The 24,459-nt window shown below is 39.8% G+C and overlaps 1 protein-coding gene across 1 annotated transcript in view; it reads left to right on the top strand.

The window, feature by feature from the left end:
• Positions 1 to 24,459, top strand: part of FBXL17 (F-box and leucine rich repeat protein 17) — a 517,327-nt gene that overhangs the window by 336,281 nt on the left and 156,587 nt on the right. The window contains exon 7 of the mRNA XM_052642856.1: positions 4,440 to 4,516. Within this exon, the coding sequence (XP_052498816.1) occupies positions 4,440 to 4,516 (77 nt within the window). The remainder of the gene's footprint in view (positions 1 to 4,439; positions 4,517 to 24,459) is intronic.

The following is a 24,459-nucleotide window of genomic DNA, read 5'->3' as shown; positions in this document are numbered from 1 at the left end:
CAGAACCCTGCCAAAACATGAAAGCAAGAAAATAATCTGAGAGGAGGCAATTCAGAATGAACTAAAATATATTTAAATGCACCTAGGACATTTGATTTGGAGAAGCTTTTCACAGAGGCCCTCATTTTCACGAAGAACGGTAATGTGGGACTCTGAAGAAGATAGGGGTGTCTGTGGTTTCATGGAGCTGAGAACAGAATGTCTGTCTTCCCGCTCTTCATTCGCTTTTGCTAAGACATGCCTTCTCTCACTTCTCAGAACTCAGGGAGAGGGTGGAGCCGGCTCGTGTTTGATGTTCACGGGCTCCTTTAACGGTATTTGATATTCTTCTGCATCTTCCACTTGGCATATTCCTATATTAGGAATTTTTCTTGATAATGTTAGAGATTATTCCTTTCTTGAAGGATCTTTGTTCTTTCCCCAAGTTTTATAATTCCTTGGGTTGTCATGTATGCAGTAGGAAGTCTTTGAATGCATTGAGCCATAGAGAATGGTGGTCATGTGGTATTCTGAGGCTCATCCTTAGGGAGGGCAGGGACGGGGTGGGTGAATGGGCACATTTTGAGTTCTGAATTCTGAGTTTAGGGATTCATGGCTTACCCCTGGGAACAAACTATGACTTATCACTGAAATTAATGAATATTCTCCTTTTCATTATCTGTGAATAGCCAAGAGGATTGTGAAGCAAAGGTTTTAAATGTGGTCTTTGGTTCTTTTGTGTTCCTGCACTCTCTGCAAACATTTCTCTCTTTTTGGTATCATTTTAAAGGCCTCTTAAATTTACATGAATGCCTGTAGTCAGAGTGTTGAGGTGATTACTAACGCTTTGTCACTTTTTTTTGTTGCCTGCATACAGTCTATACAGTGAACTGGGAAATGCTCTGATGTTAAGTCCTGACTAAAGGGCATGACTGGGCTTCCCTGGTGACTCAGTTGGTAAAGAATCCGGCTGCAGTGCAGGAGACCCCAGTTTGATTCCTGGATCGGGAAGATCCCCTGCGGAAGGGATAGGCTACCCACTCCAGGATTCTTGGGCTTCCTTGGTGGCTCAGATGGTGAAGAATCCTCCTGTAATGCGGGAGGCCTGAGTTTGATCCCTGGGTTGGGAAGATCCCCTGGAGGAGGGCAGGGGAGGGCAACCCACTCCACTGTTCCTGCCTGGAGAATCCCATGGACAGAGGAGCCTGGTGGGCTCCAGTCCACGGGGTCACAGAGTCGGACACGACTGAGCGACTAAGGACAGCACAGCACAAAGGTCACAACTAGAGCCAAGACTTTTCAAACAGAGTAGAATTATTAGAGTAAATGTGTTCAACAGAACGTGTGTTGTGCTAGGGTACGTCTTGTAAATATCTGTCCATGGAATTCTCCAGGCAAGAATACTGGAGTGGCTAGCCATTCCCCTCTCCAGCGGATCTTCCCAACTCAGATTTAACCCAGGTCTCCTACATTGCAAGAGGATTCTTTACTGTCTGAGCTCCAGAGAAGTGCCCAGATATGCTCTAGACTGGACTCTGAAAGTTTCCGGAGGAAAGGACAGTCACCAACCAGGAGCTGTCACCGTGACTTGCTGTCACTACGGGCTGCCTAGGGAGCTAGACCTAGACTAATTGCAGGCCTTCAGACACTGGCTTTCCCTGGTGGCTCAGACAGTAAAGAATCTGCCTGCAAAGCAGGAGACACAGGTTCAGTCCCTGGGATGGGAAGATCCCCTGGAGAAGGGAATGGCAATCCACTCCAGTATTCTTGCCTGGAGAATCCCAAGGACAGAGGAGCCTGGTGGGCTACAGTCCATGGGGTTGCAAAGAGTCGGACATGACCGAGCAAGTACTCTTCACTGCAGACGCTAGCCAGGGACCAGATGTGGGGTTCCATTTTCCACCAGTTTGCACTAACAGGATAACATGAACCACTTCCATTTTCAACTGTCAAAAAAATTAGCTATTTTACCTATTTATTTGAACCATTAATTTGCTGTTAGTATGATATTGAGTTTCAGTCCAGGGACTTCTCAAAGATCACATCTGTGAAATATGTTATATTTAATTTAAAAAATAATAAATTTTGCTAAAAATCTTCCAAGGAACATTTTATTTTCCCTCTATGAATTCCTTTTTGAGGAATAGCTTTATGTTGCACATAACTTTTAGCACACTGGTTGGGATTACAGGATAATTGAAAAGTATTTGGAAAACCTTATGCAGCTGAACTTTTTAAAACAGAGCAAAAATCCTACGTGATCCTTTGTAAAAGTAAAATGCTTTTCTCTTATATTTCTCTGAAACATATATACTCTTTATTTCTTAATCATGTGTTTTCTCTTGGCTGTTGCCTCTTGAGTAAGCTAAATATATTTGTGTTATCTGTTCATAATAACTTTTCTGTCTCACGTAGGGAGGAAACCTGATGCTCATGGCCTTTCATCATTTTTAGGACAGTTTCTACCCAGTGATTGATTATCTTATTTTATGTGAATACCAGTTCTTGTTGCCTGTGAAATAGCATTTGATCTGGCTTGTACGGGGAAATCACTTTGTGTTAGTTGCCGTCTGTAGTCGGCTCTGTGTGTCTCTTATGATCACATGTGCTTGTTGCATATCTGATACAGAATCAGGTGGTGAGAACACAAATAGGATATTGTGTTTGTTTAGATTGTTTTCCATAATCAGGCGTTTTGAACTATTTGAAAAGACCGTGAAAATAAAATAAATGATGTGAACATATTTCTGCACTAATATTTCATTTTGTGGTCATACAACATGTTGGATCTGCTAACTTTTTTGGAAGGTGATGGAGGTGGACAGAGAGCTATGCATGGCAGAAAGCAGACTTTTTAAATTAACTATTTATGATATTATAACCAAGCAGGACCTTTATTTTTATCCTTAGGATATGAAAATCAGTTTTAAAAGTCATATGTAAAACATGGTTGTTGCCTGTAGTTAGCTTCATTTCTGCTTTTATTTTTCTTTTTTAAGACTTTATTCAAATATTACATTAAAGTCAAATGATGCAGAATTAGGTTTAAAAATTTCCCTTCATAATAAGCTATATCAATCATAATTACATTGTTACTGTTTTAAGTTTTCTATTGTAACCATGGAACAGCTCACCCATTTTTTATAATAAATCTTTTTTTTTTAATAGCCAAAAAAATGTTTATTCAGTTAGTCTGAGGAACTTAGAAATGTTTATCATTCTATTAAGATGATATTATATAAAATATTTTTAAAAGAAAAATATGTCTTCTCTATAACTAATTTAACCTTCAGTAATGAATTATGTGAAGTAAAATTGTATAAAATTTCCTGACATTTTATGAAGATACCTACAAATAAGCTAGACAGCAAATAAAATATCTGAAAGACAGAGATGGATACTCGGTAATTTTTTGATGGATTATACACACAGGTATCAAATCACTTGATCCTTACTTCCTAGAAAAGGTTAATGACTCTTTGTGCTTTTACCCTTTTACCTAACTGTTGTTTATAAAGATTAAAATGGGGACTGCATTGAAGGATGCACATGCCTACGTGTTCAGTTTGATTGCACAGGTTTTTCTGATATTACAGGGGACTGAATCATCAAATAGACAGTGTTGTTAATCATTGTTTATAAAGTTCATTGAGGTTTGTGTTACATGTTCCACTGTGGACATTAGAGCAGGGTGCATCACTCAAAATTTTAACTTAAATGAAACCAGAAGAGACTAAATCATACACATCTATATCTATATTATTTAAATGGCCTATATATATGCAACAATTCATCTAAAACATTAATAATAAAACCAGGGGAAATATATTAATATTCCTATACATATGATTTTTCTTTCTTCTTTAATCAGTGTCACAAATTTTTAAAACATTTTTATGTTGAATAAAACTTCACAAATGTGTGTCAGTGTGATCAAACTCCACCATTAAAAATTAAACCATGAGCAATATTACATTCACTTATAATGAGCCAGTTCCCTTCGCAGGAATCGAACCAGGGTCTCCTGCATTGCTAGCGGATTCTTTACCAGCTGAGCTACCAGGGAATCCCTTGTAATGAGCATCCATGTTTCACAGTTTCATTACTCTTTTTAATGTAAATGATAAATATTCATTATATAGCGTATGTTTACTAATCCTTTATTACCAAATGTAACAGTGCTGTTAGAGGAATATCTCTTTTTCATCAGTTTAGCTTTACAAGATGCACTAGTCATAAATGTATTTAATTAAGGTCATTTAAGTATTAAAGCACTTGAGTTTAAAAAGCAGGGAATATAATACCTTTTCCCGAAACACCTTGAAAGCGGTTTGTGGAAAGAAGAGAGCTGTGGTATTCATCAAGTGCTGGCCTCTTCCTGTGGTAGTCGTGGCCAAACTCCTGCTAATTTAACTTGAAGCACATTAGTGTAACTCCCCACTTCTTTGTGTGTGTTTCAGGTGTGTGGAGGTTATCGCCAAGGAAGGACAAAACCTGAAAGAGCTGTATTTGGTGTCCTGTAAAATCACAGATTACGGTATGTAATGAGCCATTGTCCTAATTGTTCACAAGAATACAAAGGTACAAGATCTTTGAAAGCTTTTTCAAAAGAAATCAAAAGCTACTGTCTCATAGAGACTGAGCTATATCTTTACTTAGGCAAACTCTGATCATACTGCCCCAAATCAAGAAATCCTGAAATTAGAACCAGAGTAAAATGAGTATATATATCAGTTTTTTCACCACATGAAATCATATACATACTCGCATACTCACATAGGATTAAAACATATGGCTAAAATTTCTATATGATGAAAATAAATGGTAGGATAATTAAATATTTGATATAATTTAATTATTATGTTGTGATTTGCTTAATTTATGTCATGTCAAATGCACGCTTGCTCACTTTCCAAATGCCAACCTTCTTAATGCCTTAAATTCTTTAAAACATTGGAAACTTCCAATAGGAAGTTTAGATATATAGGAAGTAAAAGGTCTATACATTTGTTTGTAAAAGTTTAAGTATGTTAAGTTTAAATATTCCTTTCAAGTGGAGAAAAGCAAGTCATTATATAAAAATATGAAAAGGATGAAATCATCCTATTGGAGTAATAAAGAAAATAACCCACCTAGGCATTCCTCTTTTGTTCAGCACATTATAAATATTTTTACTATTAATTTGCATATTTAATCTAAATACAGAGTTTTAACTAGATGTTTTTAAATGATTTCCATTTCTCTCTTCTGATTTTTAAATTTCTTTACATTGGAGAATATGATTTCTACCTCGAGGGAAACTAATAATTCATTATATTGTTTTTTGTTTTTTTTTTTTACTGTTAATCCAACATATGCTGATAATTGATTCCAATCCTAAGATATCATACTGGCCTGAATGGGAGAGTTGTATTTTATCAGTTACTAAATTCATCCTTTGGAAAAACTCCATGTAAGCTATAACAAGAAATAAAAAAATAACATAAAGGATTTGGCTTAAAGATAACCCTAATTTCTTTTCCGAGTTTATTTTTTGAGAATGGTGAATTTCTTACATGGATTTATCCATACTGTTTCTGGGTTGTTGTCTTTTTTCGTAATTACAGCATGAGAAAGGAGTGTTTTGATGTTTTCTTTTTGCTTGTAGTTTGTTTTCTGGTTTGGCATATTAGATTGCCTGTAAGATACAGTAACTCTAAAACCTTCAATGCCTCCCTTTTGTCTAGACCTTAGAGTGTTCTCTCTGCCCCAAACCAGGCAGATCCTCAATACCTGTAGATTTGGTAATTAATTAGTACATTCATTCATTCCAAACGCTTTACTTGGCATTCAAAATCCTTTACCATTAGTCCCCTACCTGCCTCTCCAATCTTATTAACTGCCAGGAAAAGGGTGGACCAATCCCGCAATGGAAACTGTTCCTAAAATTACACATTGTTGCAGTACCAGTAAGTTAGCCAGTGCAAAGAAATGGTCCGGACGTTATGGAGAAGAGGAGGCGCTTTAGACCTGGGACAGCTGTGGAGTCAAGTTTGGTCCTTGTGCCTTGGCCTTCGGGACGTTCCTTCACGTCTCTGAGGCTGTCTCCTCCCATGTAAACTGACTTCGTGCTCCCACGTGTTCCTGGTCTAATGAGAGCGCAGTGTGTACTGCTGAGCGAACTTGCTTTCCTGCAGGAGAGGGACGGAGGGAAGATTCACACACAATTCTTCTACCTCCTCTTCTTTCCTGGGAAGGAAGGTCTTGGGAGAGCCCTTTGTTGTTGCTGTTGCTATTATGTATTGTTCTTGTTTACTGCTATTGTTCAGTGATATTCTCTTGTTCTGGTGTTTTGAGACTTTAGGTTTTGTTTTTGTTTTTTCCTCCTGGTGAGGTGAAAATTATGTTAATCCTTTGCCCATGTGGTCTGCCCTTATCCATCTCTCCGAATTATTTGGGTCAGCTCTTGTCAACCCTCTCTGCAGGTCGGGATTGCCTGGGGAAATTGTAAAGCATCCTGATGCTTGAACCTTACGCAGGGATTTCAGAGTTTCCCAGAGGTGGTGCCTAGGCAATAACATGGGCCTAGACGATGGCAATGTCAGCCGAAACTGAGAACCACTGACCTAGTCTACTTGAGAGAAACTAGAAGTGAACATTTTGAGGGTTGCCTCCCTCCATGGAGAAATCGATCGTGGTTTTCTTTTTTCATACCCTCCAGCTCTCAAGCCCTCTGCCCAGCTCGTCTCCCTTCCTTCTCCCTGGGGTTTTAGGTCCTCAGAGGATTTGTGGTGAAAGCCTCTGTGCATCCGTTGTGTTCTTCAAAATGTTGGGGCACAGTTGAGGTAAAAGGGTAAAGGTCGATAGTTTATGAGATTGTGCCATAATTGCTACTTGACTGTAAAATTTCAAAAAATTACTGAACATTCAGCTCATCTCCCTTCCTCCTTGTACCCTGCCGATAACACATGTACAGTTTTGTCAAAAAGACAGCAGAGAAGATTATTCATTGTAACCAGAGAAACAGCATGTTTTTGGAAGTAACTGCTCTACTAGGGGAGGATGTGATCCTTTGCCCTGTGTTAATTATAAATTTTAAGAAAGAAAAGCAGATGCTATTTTTCTTCTTTAACTGAATATATATTCTGTAGGATTTTTTTTTTTTGAAGCTACTTAGAAATAGTACAATTTGATGTGCCTGATACCAGAGGACTCTCATCCTTCAAGAGACTACCCTAATTCTCCTTCCTGTTGGTTTGCACATATTCCAGCCAGTCTCCTTCTGACCTCCTTTCCCCTTGGTGTGTTTGTACATGCTCCCAGTACAGTATCCTGAGATTTTTGAAGTTCTTTGCAGGTTGCATCAATTCAGAAACAGCAGCTCGCCTGGCTTATCGTTTGTAATTTTTGTTGAGATTCTCACAGGTGTTGAATGTGGTATTTTAGTACTTAGCGACACCTGGCCAGGCTGGTAGGCAGTTATGTTCATTTTAATTGATATATGGTATACTTGTTATGGAGAAAAGTATCATTCTAATAGGCTTCTTATTCCCCAGAGTGAACATAGATCTTTATGGTAAAGGATAACAATTATAAACAAATCAATAATTCAGGCACAGCTGAATGGAAAATACAGTCTTGGGGAATTGCTCCCTAAAGACAAAATAAAATTGTCACTCTTCTGTCACTAAACAAATAAATGTTATGGGCTGTTATCACAGGAAAAAAATTCAAACTAAGGTGTCAGAGAGTTAGGTTAGAATTTGCCTCACCTTTTTTTTTTTTAAATGATCTGGACTAAGTTACTTAACCTTTTAGTTTGGTCATCTGTTAAGCACATGATAATGCAGACCGTAAAAGGTGGTGAAAATGAATAAGAAGCATCTGTATTTTGCCTGGTGGCATAGTGGATACTCACTAACTAGCAGTTCTTCTAACTCTAGAATTGCAAGAACTCTCTTTCTGTTTTTGTGAAGAAGAATCAGGCCTCTGCCTCCTCCAAGGGTGGCCTTCTGTTTGTGGGAATCGTTCTTTATAAGTTTGACCTTTATTAGTCCATGCATGCCTAACTGGCTTCCACACCTGAGCTCTCTAAACCATATTGTTCTTTGTAGGGAATGAAAAGAAAGATGCACCAAAAAGTCGAAAATCTTTGTCTCCCTATCTTAGGCGTCTTCCCTTTCTTTTCTCTGGATTACCTTCATTTTTGTTTGGATAATTTGCCTCCCCTGATGCTTTTTTTTGTTCTTATAATAATTTGCCAGTGAAGAATTTCCAACCTGCCTTGCCGCTTGCTTTCAAATACTTTTCTGTTGAAAAATTCTCCTCCTTCAGAAAGGTATGTCTTTAGGATTAACGGGAACAGAAGTCAGCGAGTATCATTCATGCCTGCGGAGGTCAGAGCCAGTCTTGGGCAGTAAGGCAGAGACCCTATGGTCTAATAAACGAGATGGATGAAGAAAACCCTTCTCTCAGCTCGCATCTTGGCAGTGAAGGTCACCAGTGTGACACCGTGTCAGGGAGCAGTTGTAAAAAGGACCCTGGTTTGTGGGTTGTTAGCACATTCCCTTTGACTTTAGCACTCCTGAGGGTCTTGGAAATGCACTCTAAGGGATATCTTTTTGCTTCCTGTCTCAAGTTGTCAAATAACCTTTTAATTAAAGAGGACTGGAAACACTCAACTTCTGACCTCGCCGTCTGGGGCCTCCAGGGTCCCTGCTGCCCCAGAACAGCCCTTCGCTGCCCCTCCTGTGCTCGCCCGGCCCTCTGCCTGCTCCGAGATTGAGCGCCCAACCGCAGGCCTGCCGTGGAAGCTTTTGGGTTACTCTGGGCCAAAGTGACCTCCCAGAAAAGGAGGTCAGTGTTCCAGCGATTATCATGTCAGATGCCATTTCAGCTGGCCTGCCGCGATGGACACGCTGTCCACAGACACTGCCTCAGTGCCTGCTGGGTGCGGGCCCTGTGCTCAAGAGGCCTGCTGGTGTGTGTGCCCCTGGGGCCTCAGTTCTGCGGGGCCCGGAGCACAGCGCCGCCTGCTGATTACAGGAGGAGGAAAGGAAAACCGGTAATGCGCCTCCTTCTTCCGGACGAGAGAAAGGGCAGGGAGTGCCCGCAGCCATTCATCTCTGCCCAGGTCTAGCCCTTGCCTCACCCCAGCCTTGCTGACCTTCTGGCACTATGGAAGGATTAATAGGTGGTACGGTCACTACCTTTTCCTGGGATACCAGACCTCTTCAGCTATTAGTTAACCCAAATTAGATCCTGGATACATGGTCAGAATAAGCACACTAAAGAAACAAAAAGAGACCCCAACAAGCACTCGGGGTTGCACTAGTATCAGAAGTGTCTCTTTTTCTTTTCTTTTTCTTTTCTTGCCAAACCAGTGCTGATTCAAGAAGAAAATCTTACGTGAAAGATAGTTTGGCCCTTTCTTATGCCATCTTATTTTACATATTATTAGGTATGCATTACATACAGTGATGTTCCATTTAAAATTAAATTCTTGTTTTTTTTTCTTTTATGTTTTGTTTCATTTTCAGTTGTATTTCAGACTACTCCAAGATTGCTGGGTAAGATTCAGCTCCTTTTGTCAGCAGGAATGACTCTAATAGTTGTGAAGTGAGAGAGACAAACTTTAAAAGTAGATTTGCAAGCCCAGAAGAGTGCCTTATTGTTTCCTGGTGATTATTCACATTTTCTCTCCATTCTGTTATTTAAATATAGATAGCTTTTACTGTTTCTAACAAAATGATACTAAAATGCTAAATCTTTGATTGTTGCAAATTCTCCTTGTGGTGTGCCCAGTAAGTCTTCTGTTCCTGGAGCACCTCACCATTGGGTTTGTATGTCTCCTTTTGTACTTAACAACTGTTATTGTCTTTTTTCTTTCTTTTCAGTAATGGTCATGATTTTTCACCAAAATTTTAGTAATTATAATTTAAAAGAAGCACTTCTTAAGACATTTCTTTTAAGAAAAGTCTCCCATAACCAATTCAAGGGCCAACTCTAGCTTTGTATGTAATAGAGTTTTTTTAATTAACAAATCGTCTAACTTACATTTAAAAGACAAATGGACAAATTTCTGTGCTTGCCCTGAACTTTCTTATACCTCCAAATACACTAATGTTGTTGCTTCAATTAATTTATTAATTTTTATAGCCAAATACTTAATTCCATATACAACTTAATTGTTAACTGAAATATTTACCCACTTTCCTTTTCTCAGTTATTTATTAGCATTTTTAAAATAGAAAGCTTGATTTTAATTTTAATTAACTTTTAACATTAATCTCATGAAGGAGTTCTGTTATAGATCAAAGAAATTTGTCCCAAATCACATAAAAAGTCATTTTTTCAGAGTGCCTACTCTAGTACCCTTAGTACCCTTCAATATTCAGACTAAGCATTTATTTTCCTTGAACTGTGCTGTAATATGGTCATTATTGATTATTATCAGTATTATATCAGCAATTAGTAAATCTAAAGGGGACTGCGATAAACACCAAGATAACTGCTATAACACTAGATTTCTTGTTTCCCACAAAAAACAGTTTCCTAATGTTTAAGACTTGTTGAAACCAGATGTCTTAGGTGGTAGTGAGCTCTTTCTTAAAGAGTTATTCACACTGAGATAATCTCTTGAAAAGAAGATGGAAGGTTGGAAGCACTGGAGTGAGGAGTTGACCTACATAATATCGAAATTTCTTTCTAATCCTGGGATGTGTTCTGGGCTGGCCCCATTTCTGTTTCATTCAGCAGATGTTTACTGGCTGTGTGCTGGCTGGGCGCTGCGGAGTATGCAGAGATGAGTGAGAAGTATATACTCTTAACGTAGGGAAAGCAGATAAAAGCAGTGAGAATGTTTCGAGCAACATGATGGTGTCAAATTTTTAAAAAAGGCCCTATGAGACGTAGGGACTCAGGAGGACAGGGCCATAAGCGAATGAAGTCTTCGCTGGAGGAGGCGCGGTGGGCGGAGAGGAGAAGGGAGGGCGTTTGAGGTTGCGCAGTCTAGGGAAGGCTCGGAGCGCGAGCAGGTGTTGGAATGGGTGCGTTTGCGTGCGTTGGTTAATCTAAAGAAAGAGCAGAAATCATCCGAAGTGATTACGTGCACACACGGGCAAATTTTGAAGAAACCTTATGAAAATATTCTAGTTGAAAATTCAGAGTAAGTTCCAGCTTTCATTTCGACTTTTCCTGTCTTAGTCACCATTCCCATGGTAACAACATCTCTTAACATCTATAAAAGGGAACACTACTCTGGGTTCTAACTACTAATCAAGTACCCAGCTCAAATGAAAGAATGTGAAATGTTAATTTTCATAACAATAGAATAGCTAACATTTATTGGATGTTTCCATTCATTTAATCACGTGTATTCATTTAATTCCCTTAGCACCCTGTTTTAGATATGGACTGTTAGTATTCTAGCTAACAGATGTGGAAACTCAGGTTCACATAGTTTGTGAGTAACTGTATGATATTGTGTTGTTGTTCAGCCACTAAGTCGTGTCTGACTCTGCGACCCCATGGACTGCAGCACTTCAGGCTTCCCTGTTCTTCACTATCTCCCGGAGTTTGCTCAAATTCATGCGCATTGAGTTGGTGATGCCATCCACCCATTTCATCCTATGTCATCTCCTCCTCCTGCCTTCAATCTTTCCCAGCATCAGGGTCTTTTCCAGTGAGTCAGTTCTTCCCATCACGTGGCCAAAGTATTGGAGTCTCAGCTGCAGCATCAGTCCTTGCAATGAATATTCAGGACCGATTTCCTTTAGGATGGACTGATTGGATCTCCTTGCAGCCCAAGGGACTCTCAAGAGTCTTCTGCCGCACCACAGTTCAAAGGCAGCAAGTCTTCGGCGCTCAGCCTGGATCCAACAATGAATCAGTCTCTTGGATAACCACCCATAGGTCAGTGATGTGCTTAGGGGTATTTATTGCTGGAAGGCTTTGTTGGATTGTACCAGTTGTCAGAGCTTAAATGATGTAACTGAAATTCATGATTCCATGTTTTGTCCATCTTTGTATTAAAAAAAAAGTATCACAAAGCAACTACTCCATGAGCTTTAATTATATAATTATAGGACTTAATAGGTTTACCGTGCTTATTCACTATAACTTTGTTGTGCTGACGCCAAGCATTAGCTGCATTCTATGGTGAAACATTCCTGTGCCAGGAGGTAGAGACTCTCACTGATACTCAGGATGTATTCATATATTCAACAAATGTTTCTTAACTTCAGAGTTGTATATAATTCTTCAGGAGTTAAATTTTTTCTTGCACTCTTTCTAAATTTTTACCAAAAGTTTATGAAGGAAGCATAAATATTATTACTCTTTTTTAATGGATGAGGAGATCGAGCCCATATAGGTTTTCATTAATTAGCGACACTGGAACTATAATCTCCCTCTAAATCATTTACTGGATTATGTGCAGATAACTTCTTAAATTTCGCAGCTTTTCTTACAGAAATGATTTCTTTATTTAAATGATCCTTTAAAAGCAGTTCAGCTAACATTAAGAGACGTGGCTTCCCAGCAGTGTTTTAAAGTCCAGGTATTTCTAGAGACACACAGTTCTGTGCCGTTCCCTGAAGCATCAGCAGTCGCCCTCTTCTCTGGGTTCTTTCTTGAGCCCGAGCTCAGAAGTTCCCGGGACCTCAGTGTCATCACCTGAGTCGGCGCCTCTCGGTCCTCTTCTGTTAGGAGTGCCGCTCCCAGGAATGTCCTCTGAGGAGTGAAAATGGAGCCTCTTCACTGTGGCTCTGCTGTCTGCCTCCTTTATGCTCTTCAGCATCGGTCCAGTTCAGTCACAGTCGTGTCCGACTCTTTGTGACCCCATGGACTGCAGCACGCCAGGCCTCCCTGTCCATCACCACCTCCCAGCGTTTGCTCAAACGCATGCCCATGGAGTCGGTGATGCCATCCAGCCATCTCATCCTCTGGCGTCCCCTTCTCCTCGCGCCTTCAGTCTTTCCCAGCATCGGGGTCTTTAGCATCAGTGCTCTCATCTGCTGAGATAGTTCACGGCGAGCAGGAGACGGGCTAAAGCTCAGGGCTCCACCTCTACCTCCTGCAGCAGTGAACTGGGTCTGCGAGGGCTCTCTTAGGGTCTCCCCTTCCCTTTCACATAATCTAAGACATTTCACCCTCCCCAGCTGTGTTTTTGACTAAATCTCCTTCCCTCTTCCCCGGTTAATTAGCCTATGTAAGACACTTGGCATCTGATATTTATTTGGAAAAAATAAAGTAAAACAAAAACTTCTGCCAATTTTCCCACTAGAAAATGATAGTAACACTTGTAGCAAAATAGAAATTAAACATTAAACTAATTGATTTTACTGTTTGTCGTTCCCTAATTAGGCTCACATTGTTACACCCACGGACACTGGTAGGATTAAGCCTTACCAGGTCTTTCTCATTTATTAGCAAGATTTCCTTATATTAAGAGCAACTTTCCTTTATTAACTTCTTGGTTTACTTGAGTTCAATTTATATAGGAAAGGACGGAATAATACAGGATTTTTTTCTCTTTATGTACCATTTTCCAAAATGCTAATTTGGTTTCCAGTATTCTCCAGGGTGACCAATGAGCAGTTGTTACTTTTGTGTAGGTGTTATTATAATCTTAACAGTCCCTTGCAGTTATTCTTTTAATTGTTTCTCAGATTGTCCTTTTGGCAGTAGACGCTTCTTCGGGTTGATTCCCCTGTCTTTTTGACACTGACCCATTATGTCAAGATGTGCCGGGCTCATCTTGTGCATTTCACGCTGGAGACATGGCATCACTCGTTTTTCTGAAGAACTTTGGTTCTGTGAATGAATTGGGCTTTTTAAAGAAATTTATCTTCTATGTCTGTGCTGCTCTCTGAGCCTTATATCGCTGTATTTTCTGCCTTTCATTCCTCCAGCCTGAAACCTATTTTAGTTCCCATCACAAGTCCAACCTCTCCATTATAAACGCAGCAAGTTCAGCCCCCCTGGGTTTTAGAGAATCCTCATTTAGGGATTCTCAACACCCTAGAAACTTCTAGTTCCATACACAGGAAGACCTCGTTTTATTTTGCTTAGTTTTATTGCAAGTTATAGACACTGCAGTTTTTACACATGGGAGGTTTTGTGGCAACCCTCTGGAGAGCAAGTCTGTGGGTGCCATTCCTCCAGCAGCATCTGCTCATTTCATGTCTCTGTGTCACATTTTGGTAATTCTCAAAATGTTTCAAGCTTTTCCTTTATTACTGTATTTCTTTGTGATCTGTAATTAGTAGTCTTGATGTTACTACTGTGACATACTGAAAGCTCAGATGATAGTACTTTTTAGCAAAAAGTAATCAAAATATTATGTACATTCTTTAAAAAAAACCATAATGCTATCACGCACATAATAGACTACAGTGTAGTATAAGCATAACTTTTATATGCACTGGGAGACCGAAAAGCTCCGTGTGGCTCACTTTCTTGTCACTTCACTGTGGTGGTCTGGAACCCACCCTGCAGCAGCTCCCAGGTATCCCTGTATCCAGCACTCTCCTAATTCTACCTTACTTTCTGCTTTTGGAGAAATTAGGAGTGGAACTTGGGAAAGAGAAGTATTTTTATATTTTAGCTGCCCCATGAATTCTCTGGGAATTTCCTTCCGATTTTGTCTCAGATGTTCTGCATTTAAGTGCTAAAATATGACCTCTTGGACCCATTTGGAAATAAGTAGAAAAAGTGTTCAAACTGTAAGGTGTGACATCATCTCATTTCAGGGCTTTTAAACTCCCTTGTTCTACAGTGAGAAATACATTTTGCCTTTAAAGTGCTTGTTGGGTGTTCACTAAAGTGATTGCATCACTGACTAGAGTGACTAGCAATTTGAAAACCACTGCTCTTGTTCACCTCTTTCCAAGGATAAGATACGAGCTAGATCTGTCAGTCAGCGGCCCGCTTGAGTAGAAAGCTGCTGGATTTCCGTGGCACACAGTGGACGCTGTTCTTGAGATGGACGGTGCCAACCTTCTCAAGCTCTTCAAACCCCATGTATTGATCTTATTATCCATGAATAAGTGTTAATATTCCTTTCCTCTCATATTTTTGGGAGTCAGAGAATCAAACAGATTCTCTTTATGATTTTACTTAGAATAGATATTAAATGGAAGTTTGAGGCAGAAAGGTAGTTTGGTTAATTTAATTTCCTAATTAAGTCAAACTTACTTTTATCAATAACTTAAATATTAAACTGTTCATTTTAACTCTTATCCTAAATCATTCTTTTGGCTTTTTAAGACTCAGTCAATTAGAATTTACCTGTCAAATGTATTCCTTTTCTTGGGTTTATCTGCATGACATTAAATAAATAGTTTGAACTTTTCAACTTTTCAAACAATTGTGTTGAGTTTGACATGGCTGATCCAGCCTGTGTGCTTCTGTATGCAGTGCGTGCTGAATGCCTGAAAGCAACTTGTCTTTCATGGAGGATCACTGCATGTGGGCACAGAAAAGGAGATTTTAAAAACTAAAAATCAGGAGTAAACAAAAAAGAATTGTCTTCAAGGAGTTATGGACATTGCTATTATGGTTCTTTTCTATTTCTATTATGGCTCTTTAGAATGAACTACCTTCATACTGATATCATGTAAATGTTGCTTGCCTAAATACTTTTATATAATAAATAATTCTTAGAAGCAGAAAAACTAGCTAAGTACTCTTTGATTGATACTTGTAATATATTTTTAATCATCTCTCTTTCTTGGGTTAAATTTCCAATTTTTTTTCTTCCTACTCTCTCTTTCCTCACATATGGCTCTAGGAGCTTCTCCAAGAAAGCAGTTTTGCTTTGAAGATATTTCATTTCCTCTCATGAAGGATTCTTCTGTTCTTTTAGATTTGAAATCACAGTAATGCCCTCAAAGACCCAGCCCCTTCCTGCACTCTGTTAGTAAATCTTTCCCAAGTCAGCCTTGGAAAGTCCAGTTTGGAGATTTCAAGTCCAGAGATGCTTCTCTGGGGTACTGAGGATGGGACAGACATGCAGAGAGCTGCTCATGACCCAGAGGAAGCCATCTAGAATGACCCTTTCTGAAACTCCTTGAGGAGGAGGGTTACATTTGAAATTTTAAATCATTTATGCCCTATAACCAAAAGCTTCTTCTAACTGAATGAGGAGACTGTGTGTTAAGTTGCTTCAGCCTGGTCTGACTCTCTGTGACCCCATGGACTGTAGCCGACCAGGCTCCTCTGTCCACAGGATTCTCCAGGCAAGAGTACTGGGGTGGGCTGCCATTTCCTTCTCCAGGGGATCTTCCCGACCCTGGGATCGAACCCAGGTCTTTTACGTCTCCAGCATTGGCAGGTGGGTTCTTTACCACTAGCGCCACCTGGGAAGCCAGTCTCCCCTATTGATGATTTCATTTACCCACAGTCAACTGTGGTCCAAAAATATTAAGTAGAAAATTCCGGAAATAAGCAATTTGTAAGTTTCACATCGTGTGCCTTTCTGAGCAGCGTGCTGAACCCTTGTGCCGTGCGCACCATCCCGCCTGGAGGGTGAATTCCTCCTGTGCCCGTGAGTCCCGGCTGCTGGCTCTGCCTGTCCCCCAGTAGTCCTTGCAGTTCCCAGGTTGATCGTTGCAGTGGCACGGTGCTTGTGTTCCTGTGGCCCTTATTTTACTTAATAAGGGTCCCAAAGGTGCAAGAATAGTGATGCTGACAGTTTGGATATTCTCTTACTTTGCCTAACTTATAAGTTAAGCTTTATCATAGGCATGTGTGTATAGGAAAAAGCATGGTATACATAGGGTTCAGTGCTATCCAAGTTTTAGGCATCTTCTGGGAGTCTTGGAAAGTATCCCCCACAGATAAAGAGGGGCTGCTGTTTTATATGTGTGTGTGTGTGTTGATAATAATATACATATTAAATAGCATATATACGAAATACATGATATATATATATATATCATAATAAATAAGACTCAAGCCAATTTTGAACAGCAATAAGGAACTTAACATTTCAGCTCTACAAAATAAATGAAGAGTTTGAAATTCAATCAGTCCTATTTTATGTTGAGGCAAATGTACTTGGCTTTTTATGAGAATCATACCTTCTGCTCTGGTTTACATAAGAAATTGGGTGAAATCCTCTAAAGCATTCGTTTTCAACTTTGCCATTACAGCACACCTTGCAGTCAAGGTTTGCAAACCATTTTCTTTGTGAAAATTTCTAAATTAGACTAGATTCAGTAGGATTTCTTACTTTCACGCACTTGGATTTTGATAATGCTTTCTTGAGTGGCAGAGAGAGAGATGAATTTAGCAGGCATGCTGAAATTTGCACGTAATCTGTGGCTTCTTTGTTGTCAGAGGTTTCAGTGTGGTGCCTATCAGGATACCGTTATTCGTTATTTACTTGCTTATAAATTGTTTTATAGGGAAGGCCAGTCCTTTACTCCATAAATGCATATCCCCCTAAAATGTATGTCATGATCTTTTGCTTCCACACTGTTCTGGGGTTAGAGCAAATTCAGGGAGTGCACACGAGTGTGTGCTACACGTGTCCTTATTATCCATCACATTCATCAGTCTGTGAAAGAAAACATTGGTTATAGCCCTGGGGGCACCGAGGACAGATGGGGCACCAAACCCAGCAGAGGCCTGAAGAAAGGTCCCCCCCACACACAGTTACACAGAAAGGCAGATCACGCAAACAGCCTTTCAGCAATTACGCTGCTTTGCTCACAGCACACACTTCATCTTTTTGTTAAACAGAATGTGGATTTGAAACCTATTCTATTCTCTGGATTTATGAAAACAATGGAATTTTTAACTTTTTATTAAAAACAAATTTTTAATAGCCTACATAGCACATACTTTTAAATTAGTTATTTTAAGACAACATTTAAATTAGACACCTACTGTAATTTCTTAAGATTTCCTGATATATCTCAAGGCTCTTTAAAACCTGTTTTACATGCAGTGGGCTCTACAAATATTTACCTCTTTTTTGTCAACTTCAGGAAACCAGTTGAAAATTTTTAGAATTAGACTTTGGAGCTGTGTAGTGTATTTTCAGACTATTACAAATCTATCTAAATCTACAACCTGCTAGGCAAGATCGAATCCCTTCCAACTTGTGATTGTAATATATGATTTGTGCGGCCTTGAGCCTCTCACAAACGCGTTTAGTGTTTTCTGAACTGAGCTTCTGTTCTGTGCCAGCCAGGTCTCTAACTGTGTGTGTTCCGTCCACTGGTTGCCCGACTGAGAGCTGAATTATTCTTGCCAGCACATCCTCAGCTCCCCACCACTCCAGAGAAGATGGACTCCGGGGCCAAAATTGGACCCTCACTAACACGCTTGCTTTCTGCCACTAGTCATCCTTACGCAGTGAACAAAAATCCAGTGACCTATATTCTTCCATTTAAATCCTTAAAAATTTAAATTAAAACTTTGTCAACAGTAATTCTAACCATACTGAGGCAAAAAGAGCGTTCCCTACAATCTGGCAGCACTGAATGTAATTCATAACTATCAAAAATCCGTTTTCTCTGCATAACTTTTAAGAACGCTCCTGATGTCTTGAAAATTCCATGCAATTTTCTTTAAAAGTTGGTTTGGAATGCCACTGTGCATCTTGAAGCCCACATACAGTGAGTTAAATTACAGCAATAGCATGTTTCTCAAGCGCCATATAGTTGCAGATCCTTTATCCCGAAGTACCTAGTAAAGGATTTTCTCCTTGAACAGTGAAGGAAGTGGAACTTCGGGGTTGTTTCCATTTAACACATGATGTGCTTGCAGACTTAGAGATGTGTTTTGCCTTTCCTCCTTTCTCTTCTTTATTCGTTCCTGCTTCTTGTAAAAGGAATTAAGTATGTAATGCTGATTATAAAGCTGGATCCTTATCATCACTATTCTCAAAGCCTCATTTCCCCACATGGCTCATGAGAGTCCTTACTCTTCGGAGGGTTAATCTAAATGCAGAGTGGAAGGCTGCCCCTGCTGGTCTTCTCCGTCTCAAATGGCGTCACTATTCACTTGGTTCCACTCCAGTATTCTTACCTGGGAAATCCCATAGACAGAGGAGCCTGGTGTGTTACAGTCCATGGGGTCACAAAGAGTCGGACGTGACTTAGCTGCTGAGCAACAACAGTTTACTTAGTTACTCCAGCCAAAACTTAAATGCCCCTGATGCCTCGCTTTCCCTCATACCTTTCATCAGTATCCGCTAACAAGCCAGGTCAGCTCTGCCCTCAAAATGTACCTGAGTGTCGCCACTGGTAACTGCCCTAGACACGGAGTTGGATTCTTTGTCTTCCTCTTACCTTATGGTCTATCACAGGGCAGCCACATGAACCTCCTAAAATAACATGAACGAATGAAGATGTTACTAAAGTTAATTTGTTCATGACTTCAGCAGGATTGTTTTTTACCCTGGGTTACATATGGGCTTAAAACCAAAAGAAATACTAAAAGTTAAACATTTAGCTGCCTTGCCTACCACGAGGTCATATTGTCCTTGCGTGCTGAGTCACTCCAGTCGTTTCTGACTCTTTGCGACCCTGTGGACCGTAGCCCACCAGGCTCCTCTGCCCGTGGAATTCTCCGGGCTAGAATATTGGGGTGGGTTGCCATGCCCTCCTGCAGGGGCTCTTCCCGAGCTGGGGACTGAACCTGCATCTCTCGCGTCTACTGCACTGTAGGTGGATTCTCTACTGCTGAGCCACGAGGGAAGCCCTGAGGTCATACCAGGTTCAGCTCAACACTGAGACGTTTAGCTTTTACAGGATGCACTTGACCCAGTCTAACTCGGAAGGGCAAAGGGTGGGAACCTCCGCTTGCCACAGGGCAGTGACAGGCGGTCCTCTTCTGTAGGAGGCCCTGTGGCAGCCCAAGCCACAGCTCAGCCAGCAGCAGTCAGGAGACATCTTTCACCACCAGAGGAAGGCTCAAGTACAAGGAGATGAGATCCATGTAGAACGGGTGTGGGCGCTACCCTGGCTTAGAGGCGTCAGCCACCGGGAGCTGGTAACTTTTAAAGCAGTCAGTCGGCATAGCATCTAGTATCCCTAGAAGTTACACGTCCGGTTGTAAGAACGAGTGTACTCAGGGAGTCTAAGCATTAGGGTCCTCACCAGCTTGTTTACAGTTCTCTTAGACCAGACAGATGCTATCTACCAATAGGGACTCACTGATACTTTAAGCAGTGGTGCATGTGCCATTTTTGGAGGACATATCTAGGAAGTTAACCAAAGGTCAAGTTTTCATTCAGAAAAGGAAGGTTTTCGCTTGTTTATAGTTTGGTTTTGATTTTATTCTGGGACATAGGAAAGCCAACCTTAAGAGAGCTAATCCCAAGAAACTTCTGTGCTTTCATCGAAAGAGGTGGAAAGAAATACATTGTTAATTTACTCAAATATTTAAATTCAGATTCTTAAATTCTACTTTTGTTATTATAATAATAATTAAAAATTGTAAGATGAAGTCATTTAATTAGAAATTATTTCCGTTTTAGAGACTTGGTTTTCACTTGTCATGCTTTCATTAAAAACATAAAAACATCCATACATACCATCCTTATTGCTGTTTGGGGTTTTCTTTTCTCTTTTTGGATCATAGTAAACAGTTACTAGCTATAATAAAATATATATTTATATATATATAATACATATGTATTTGAATATATAATATATATGAATATATACATTATACATTATATGTGAATATAATATATTCATAATATATTTTTATATAATAAATATATTACATACATTATATATGTAATAGTATATAAGAATATGGCAAAGCTAACAAAGTCTGCTGCGTATGCCGTGAACCTTGCTGCTACTTCTCTGCTACTATATATGAAGAGACTCTTCCTTCTTTCTACTCTTAGGTTATTTAGGGCGGTGAGGACAGCATTCAAATGTTAGTTGCTTTGAGGTTTCATTCTCTGCAGATCAGCTTACGGGCATCAGCTATTTCATAGTTCCATGTTTCCATGGTAAATGTAAGTGAGCACAGATGTTTTTGATTACCCGTCACCTATAACTCTTTTGCGATTCAAGGGCTTAGGTTATATTCCACCTACTCAATTATGTTATCCACTAGCCAAATGCTTTAAAATAATTTACTATATTTTTTTCTACAACAAACTCATTTTTGTGAGATCTTTCTAAATGGATATTGTCTTTGTTCATGGAAAATTTCAAGAACATAAGTTTGATTTAAATGCTTTTAACCAGTCACTTATCATTAATGCACTGAATCATCATGGAGATGCTGGAAGCAATTTAAAGTTCTGCTATTGGATACCCTCTAGTGAGACTTTATTGTCTTGAGATTCCGGCTTATTTATCTAAATAGAAAGTTGAAGATAGAGTCTTTATTCAGTGTATGGATTACATTAGTATAGGATGTTACAAAATTTACTTTTCCATCAAGCACATGTATTAAATTTTAGCAGTAATCACATATCCATTGTCATTTCTGAAATATGTTATTGTGCTTCTGAGTGTGCCAAAAGAGACTTGATTTTTCCTGGTAGTCTCTCTGGGGAAAAGCCATCAAACAGAAAGATAATGAACTATAGGTGTAGTTAGAATCCTGCCCTTTACAATGTGTCTAGAAGGGAAGAGTCCTCACGTCCTCCCCACACACGCTCCGTCACCAAGAGGCACCACCCTGCTTCTTTCTGTGTCCACCCTGGTCTGGGGAAGCCTCAGCAGTAAAAGAAGCTTCTGGTTAAACCAGAAGTCGGCCTCCTCTTCACGGTTGCCATGGTGATGTTGTTATTGTTATTATCCCCACACACATACCCGGTGATCATAAAGCAGCTTCCGTTTATAGAGCATACTTGCCACAAATCCGGGAGGGAAGGAGCGTCATCCCCATTTTATAGATGAGAAAACTAAGACCCAGGAAAGTTCTGTAACTTTTCCAAGGCTATTCAGCTAGAAGGCGAATCTAAATTTATCTGAACCTGAATTTCATCCACATTCTATTATGTGCTTTCCTGTTTTCCACCTACCTATTCTTGCCTTTCATTATCTCCTTCCTCTACATCTTGACACTGCATTTTAACTTGTTCCTTCACTCTGACTGTGGTATATGAATGTGTCTCTGCTTCAGACTGTTGAGTAGTGTGTGCTCAAGCACCAAAACACGTGAATATTCACTTACTCATTAATCAACCAACCAGTGTTTACTGAGTATGTTATGTGTAAAGTGTTCTACAAGATAGGTTAGTTAGCATGACGTTTGAGATGGGCCTGCCTTCTCTTGCTTATGTTCTCCTTGAAAACAAGGAATGCCTTAGAAATGTAAGAGTGAGGGAAAAATTTAAATAAAAAAGACCTAAAGAGTTGGAAGTAGTTGATTTCAGGAAGTAGGGTTTGGAACTAACACACATGTGCGGCATGAGACAGCGTGTCATAGCATCTAACTGTTTCTTTTAACAGTAAATGTGTATTGTTCTGACAGAACTGAACCCAACAGTAAACAAATTTCAAAAAGAAAAGCATTCCAGGCTGTGGTGGGACAGGAGGGGTATAGAAAAGTGCTAGACGTTTTGGAAACATGAGAGCCTTGTGTGGCTCTAGATGGTAATGAGAAAACCGCAGTTGTTGCCGCCGGTATATTTACTGAACCCCTTGTTCGTGTCCGTCACTGCACCAGACTCTGGGGCCACGAAGGTAAACGTCAGTGTCCTCCTCTTCATCCTAGGAAGTGGTCTTGGGCGGGCCGTGAGATATGCACCCTGGAGGGTGGTGGGTGGCGTAGATGACAGCATCTAGGCAGCAGATGCCTGGAGGTCCCCAGGGTTGCACTGAAGCAGCTTGGCGCGGCCGGGAGGGAGGTGACCCGCAGAGCGAGGCGCAGGCTCGCTGGGATTGGCCAGACCGGGCGTTTGCCCACGGTGGACAGTTCTGAGGTGAGAGTGGGGACTTAGTTCACAGGGAGATGGTAGCGAGCTTTAATGCTAGAATTTAGACTTTATGCTACCATTGGTGGGAGTTGTTGGAGGGTGTTTGAGGAGGGAAGTGACAAAATCTAATTTATCTTCCAAAACAGAACTCTTGCTGTGGTGTGCAGGATGAGTTGCACTGAGAACACATCAGTGAAGAGACTGATAACAAGACAGATTTTGGAGGAGTTCAGGAAAGAAATGGCACACCTCAGTTTTCTCAGGGTTTTTGTCTCTGACGTTCTGACCTCAAAAATTATATACACACACACGTGTATATATATAAACTCCATATTCCAGTGACATCTGTATCATTTAGAATTTATATTTACATATTAGAATTTATATGTATAATATATACTTAGAATTAAGTTCTTTAAATCTCCGCTCTGTAGATCATAATCTTAAAGAGCAAAAATGCTCCAGGGACCAATGTAACATGCTAAATACTGTATAAAATCACATCAGCATCTGTGACTCAAGAAACAGTTTGCAAATGGAATTCTTAATGAAGTTCAGGCCCTTTTGTTTGAGTCGGAGAGAGTATTTTTCATGTATTGTCACTCGCCTGAATTTCAAGTATCTTTGATTCTCATTCTAGGCCAGTACTGTCCAATACAAAATGTAATGAAAGCCACAAATGTGAGCTACATGTGTAATTTAAAGTTTTCCAGTAGAGTATTGAAAGAAGTGAAAAGGAACTGGTGGAATTCCTTTTAATAATATGCTATATTTAATAAAAATGTATCTAAAATATTATCACCGCGTCATGTAATCAATTAAAAATATTACTGCTGAGATGTTTTACATTCTTTTTACGTTCCTTTTTTATCTGAAATCTTTGAAATCTGCTGTCTGTTTTCCCTTTAAGCATGTCTCAGTTTGTACTCTGCGTGTTTCAAGTACTCAGTAGCTAGCTATGTGCACTAATTTCTGTAGTGGCTACAGTATTGGAGAGTGCTGCTTGAGATTAACCATCTTTAATGTAAACCTCCATTTCTGAATTCATTCTGAATCTGTGAAATATGAGAAAAATGGATGTCAGTTTGACTACTGTTTTTCTTTTCTTTCTGGCAAAGACACCATCAGTCACTGAAAGTGGATTTTATTTATTCTATTGCCTCAGTGACTCAGGATGTTAATTCATCCATCTAGTGAAGAGGCCTCACATTCACCTGCTTCTTCATCTTCCTGAGGCTTTTCCTTTCTTTTTATAATCTCATCCTTTGTTCTCAGCTGTAGTTTCATTTATAAATAAAGCAGACTATTCATCTGACATCTTGGAAGACAGGAACAAATCAGGCAGAAATAAAAGGAAACCATCTCCTTCGTAACTCCTTGCTCTCTTGTAATGAAACCTGTATCATTTGATATAATAATCAATTCTTCAAATTGTTTTCAAGGTGCCATCTCCTTAACATTCTTGGGTAATGAATAGCAAGAAGCGTTGCTCTCTCGTTAGGGTGCCTGGAGGGGTCCCGGAGGCCCTGGAATGGATGCCCTGTAGAGGACATCCTCTGATTTGTGGGCTGTGCTTTTTGATGAAATGATGTGGT

Source organism: Budorcas taxicolor, chromosome 7 (genome assembly GCF_023091745.1).
Source record: "Budorcas taxicolor isolate Tak-1 chromosome 7, Takin1.1, whole genome shotgun sequence".
In the NCBI taxonomy this organism is placed as follows: domain Eukaryota; kingdom Metazoa; phylum Chordata; class Mammalia; order Artiodactyla; family Bovidae; genus Budorcas; species Budorcas taxicolor.
Note: the sequence above shows the minus strand (reverse complement) of the source record. Positions and strands in the feature narration are given on the sequence as shown.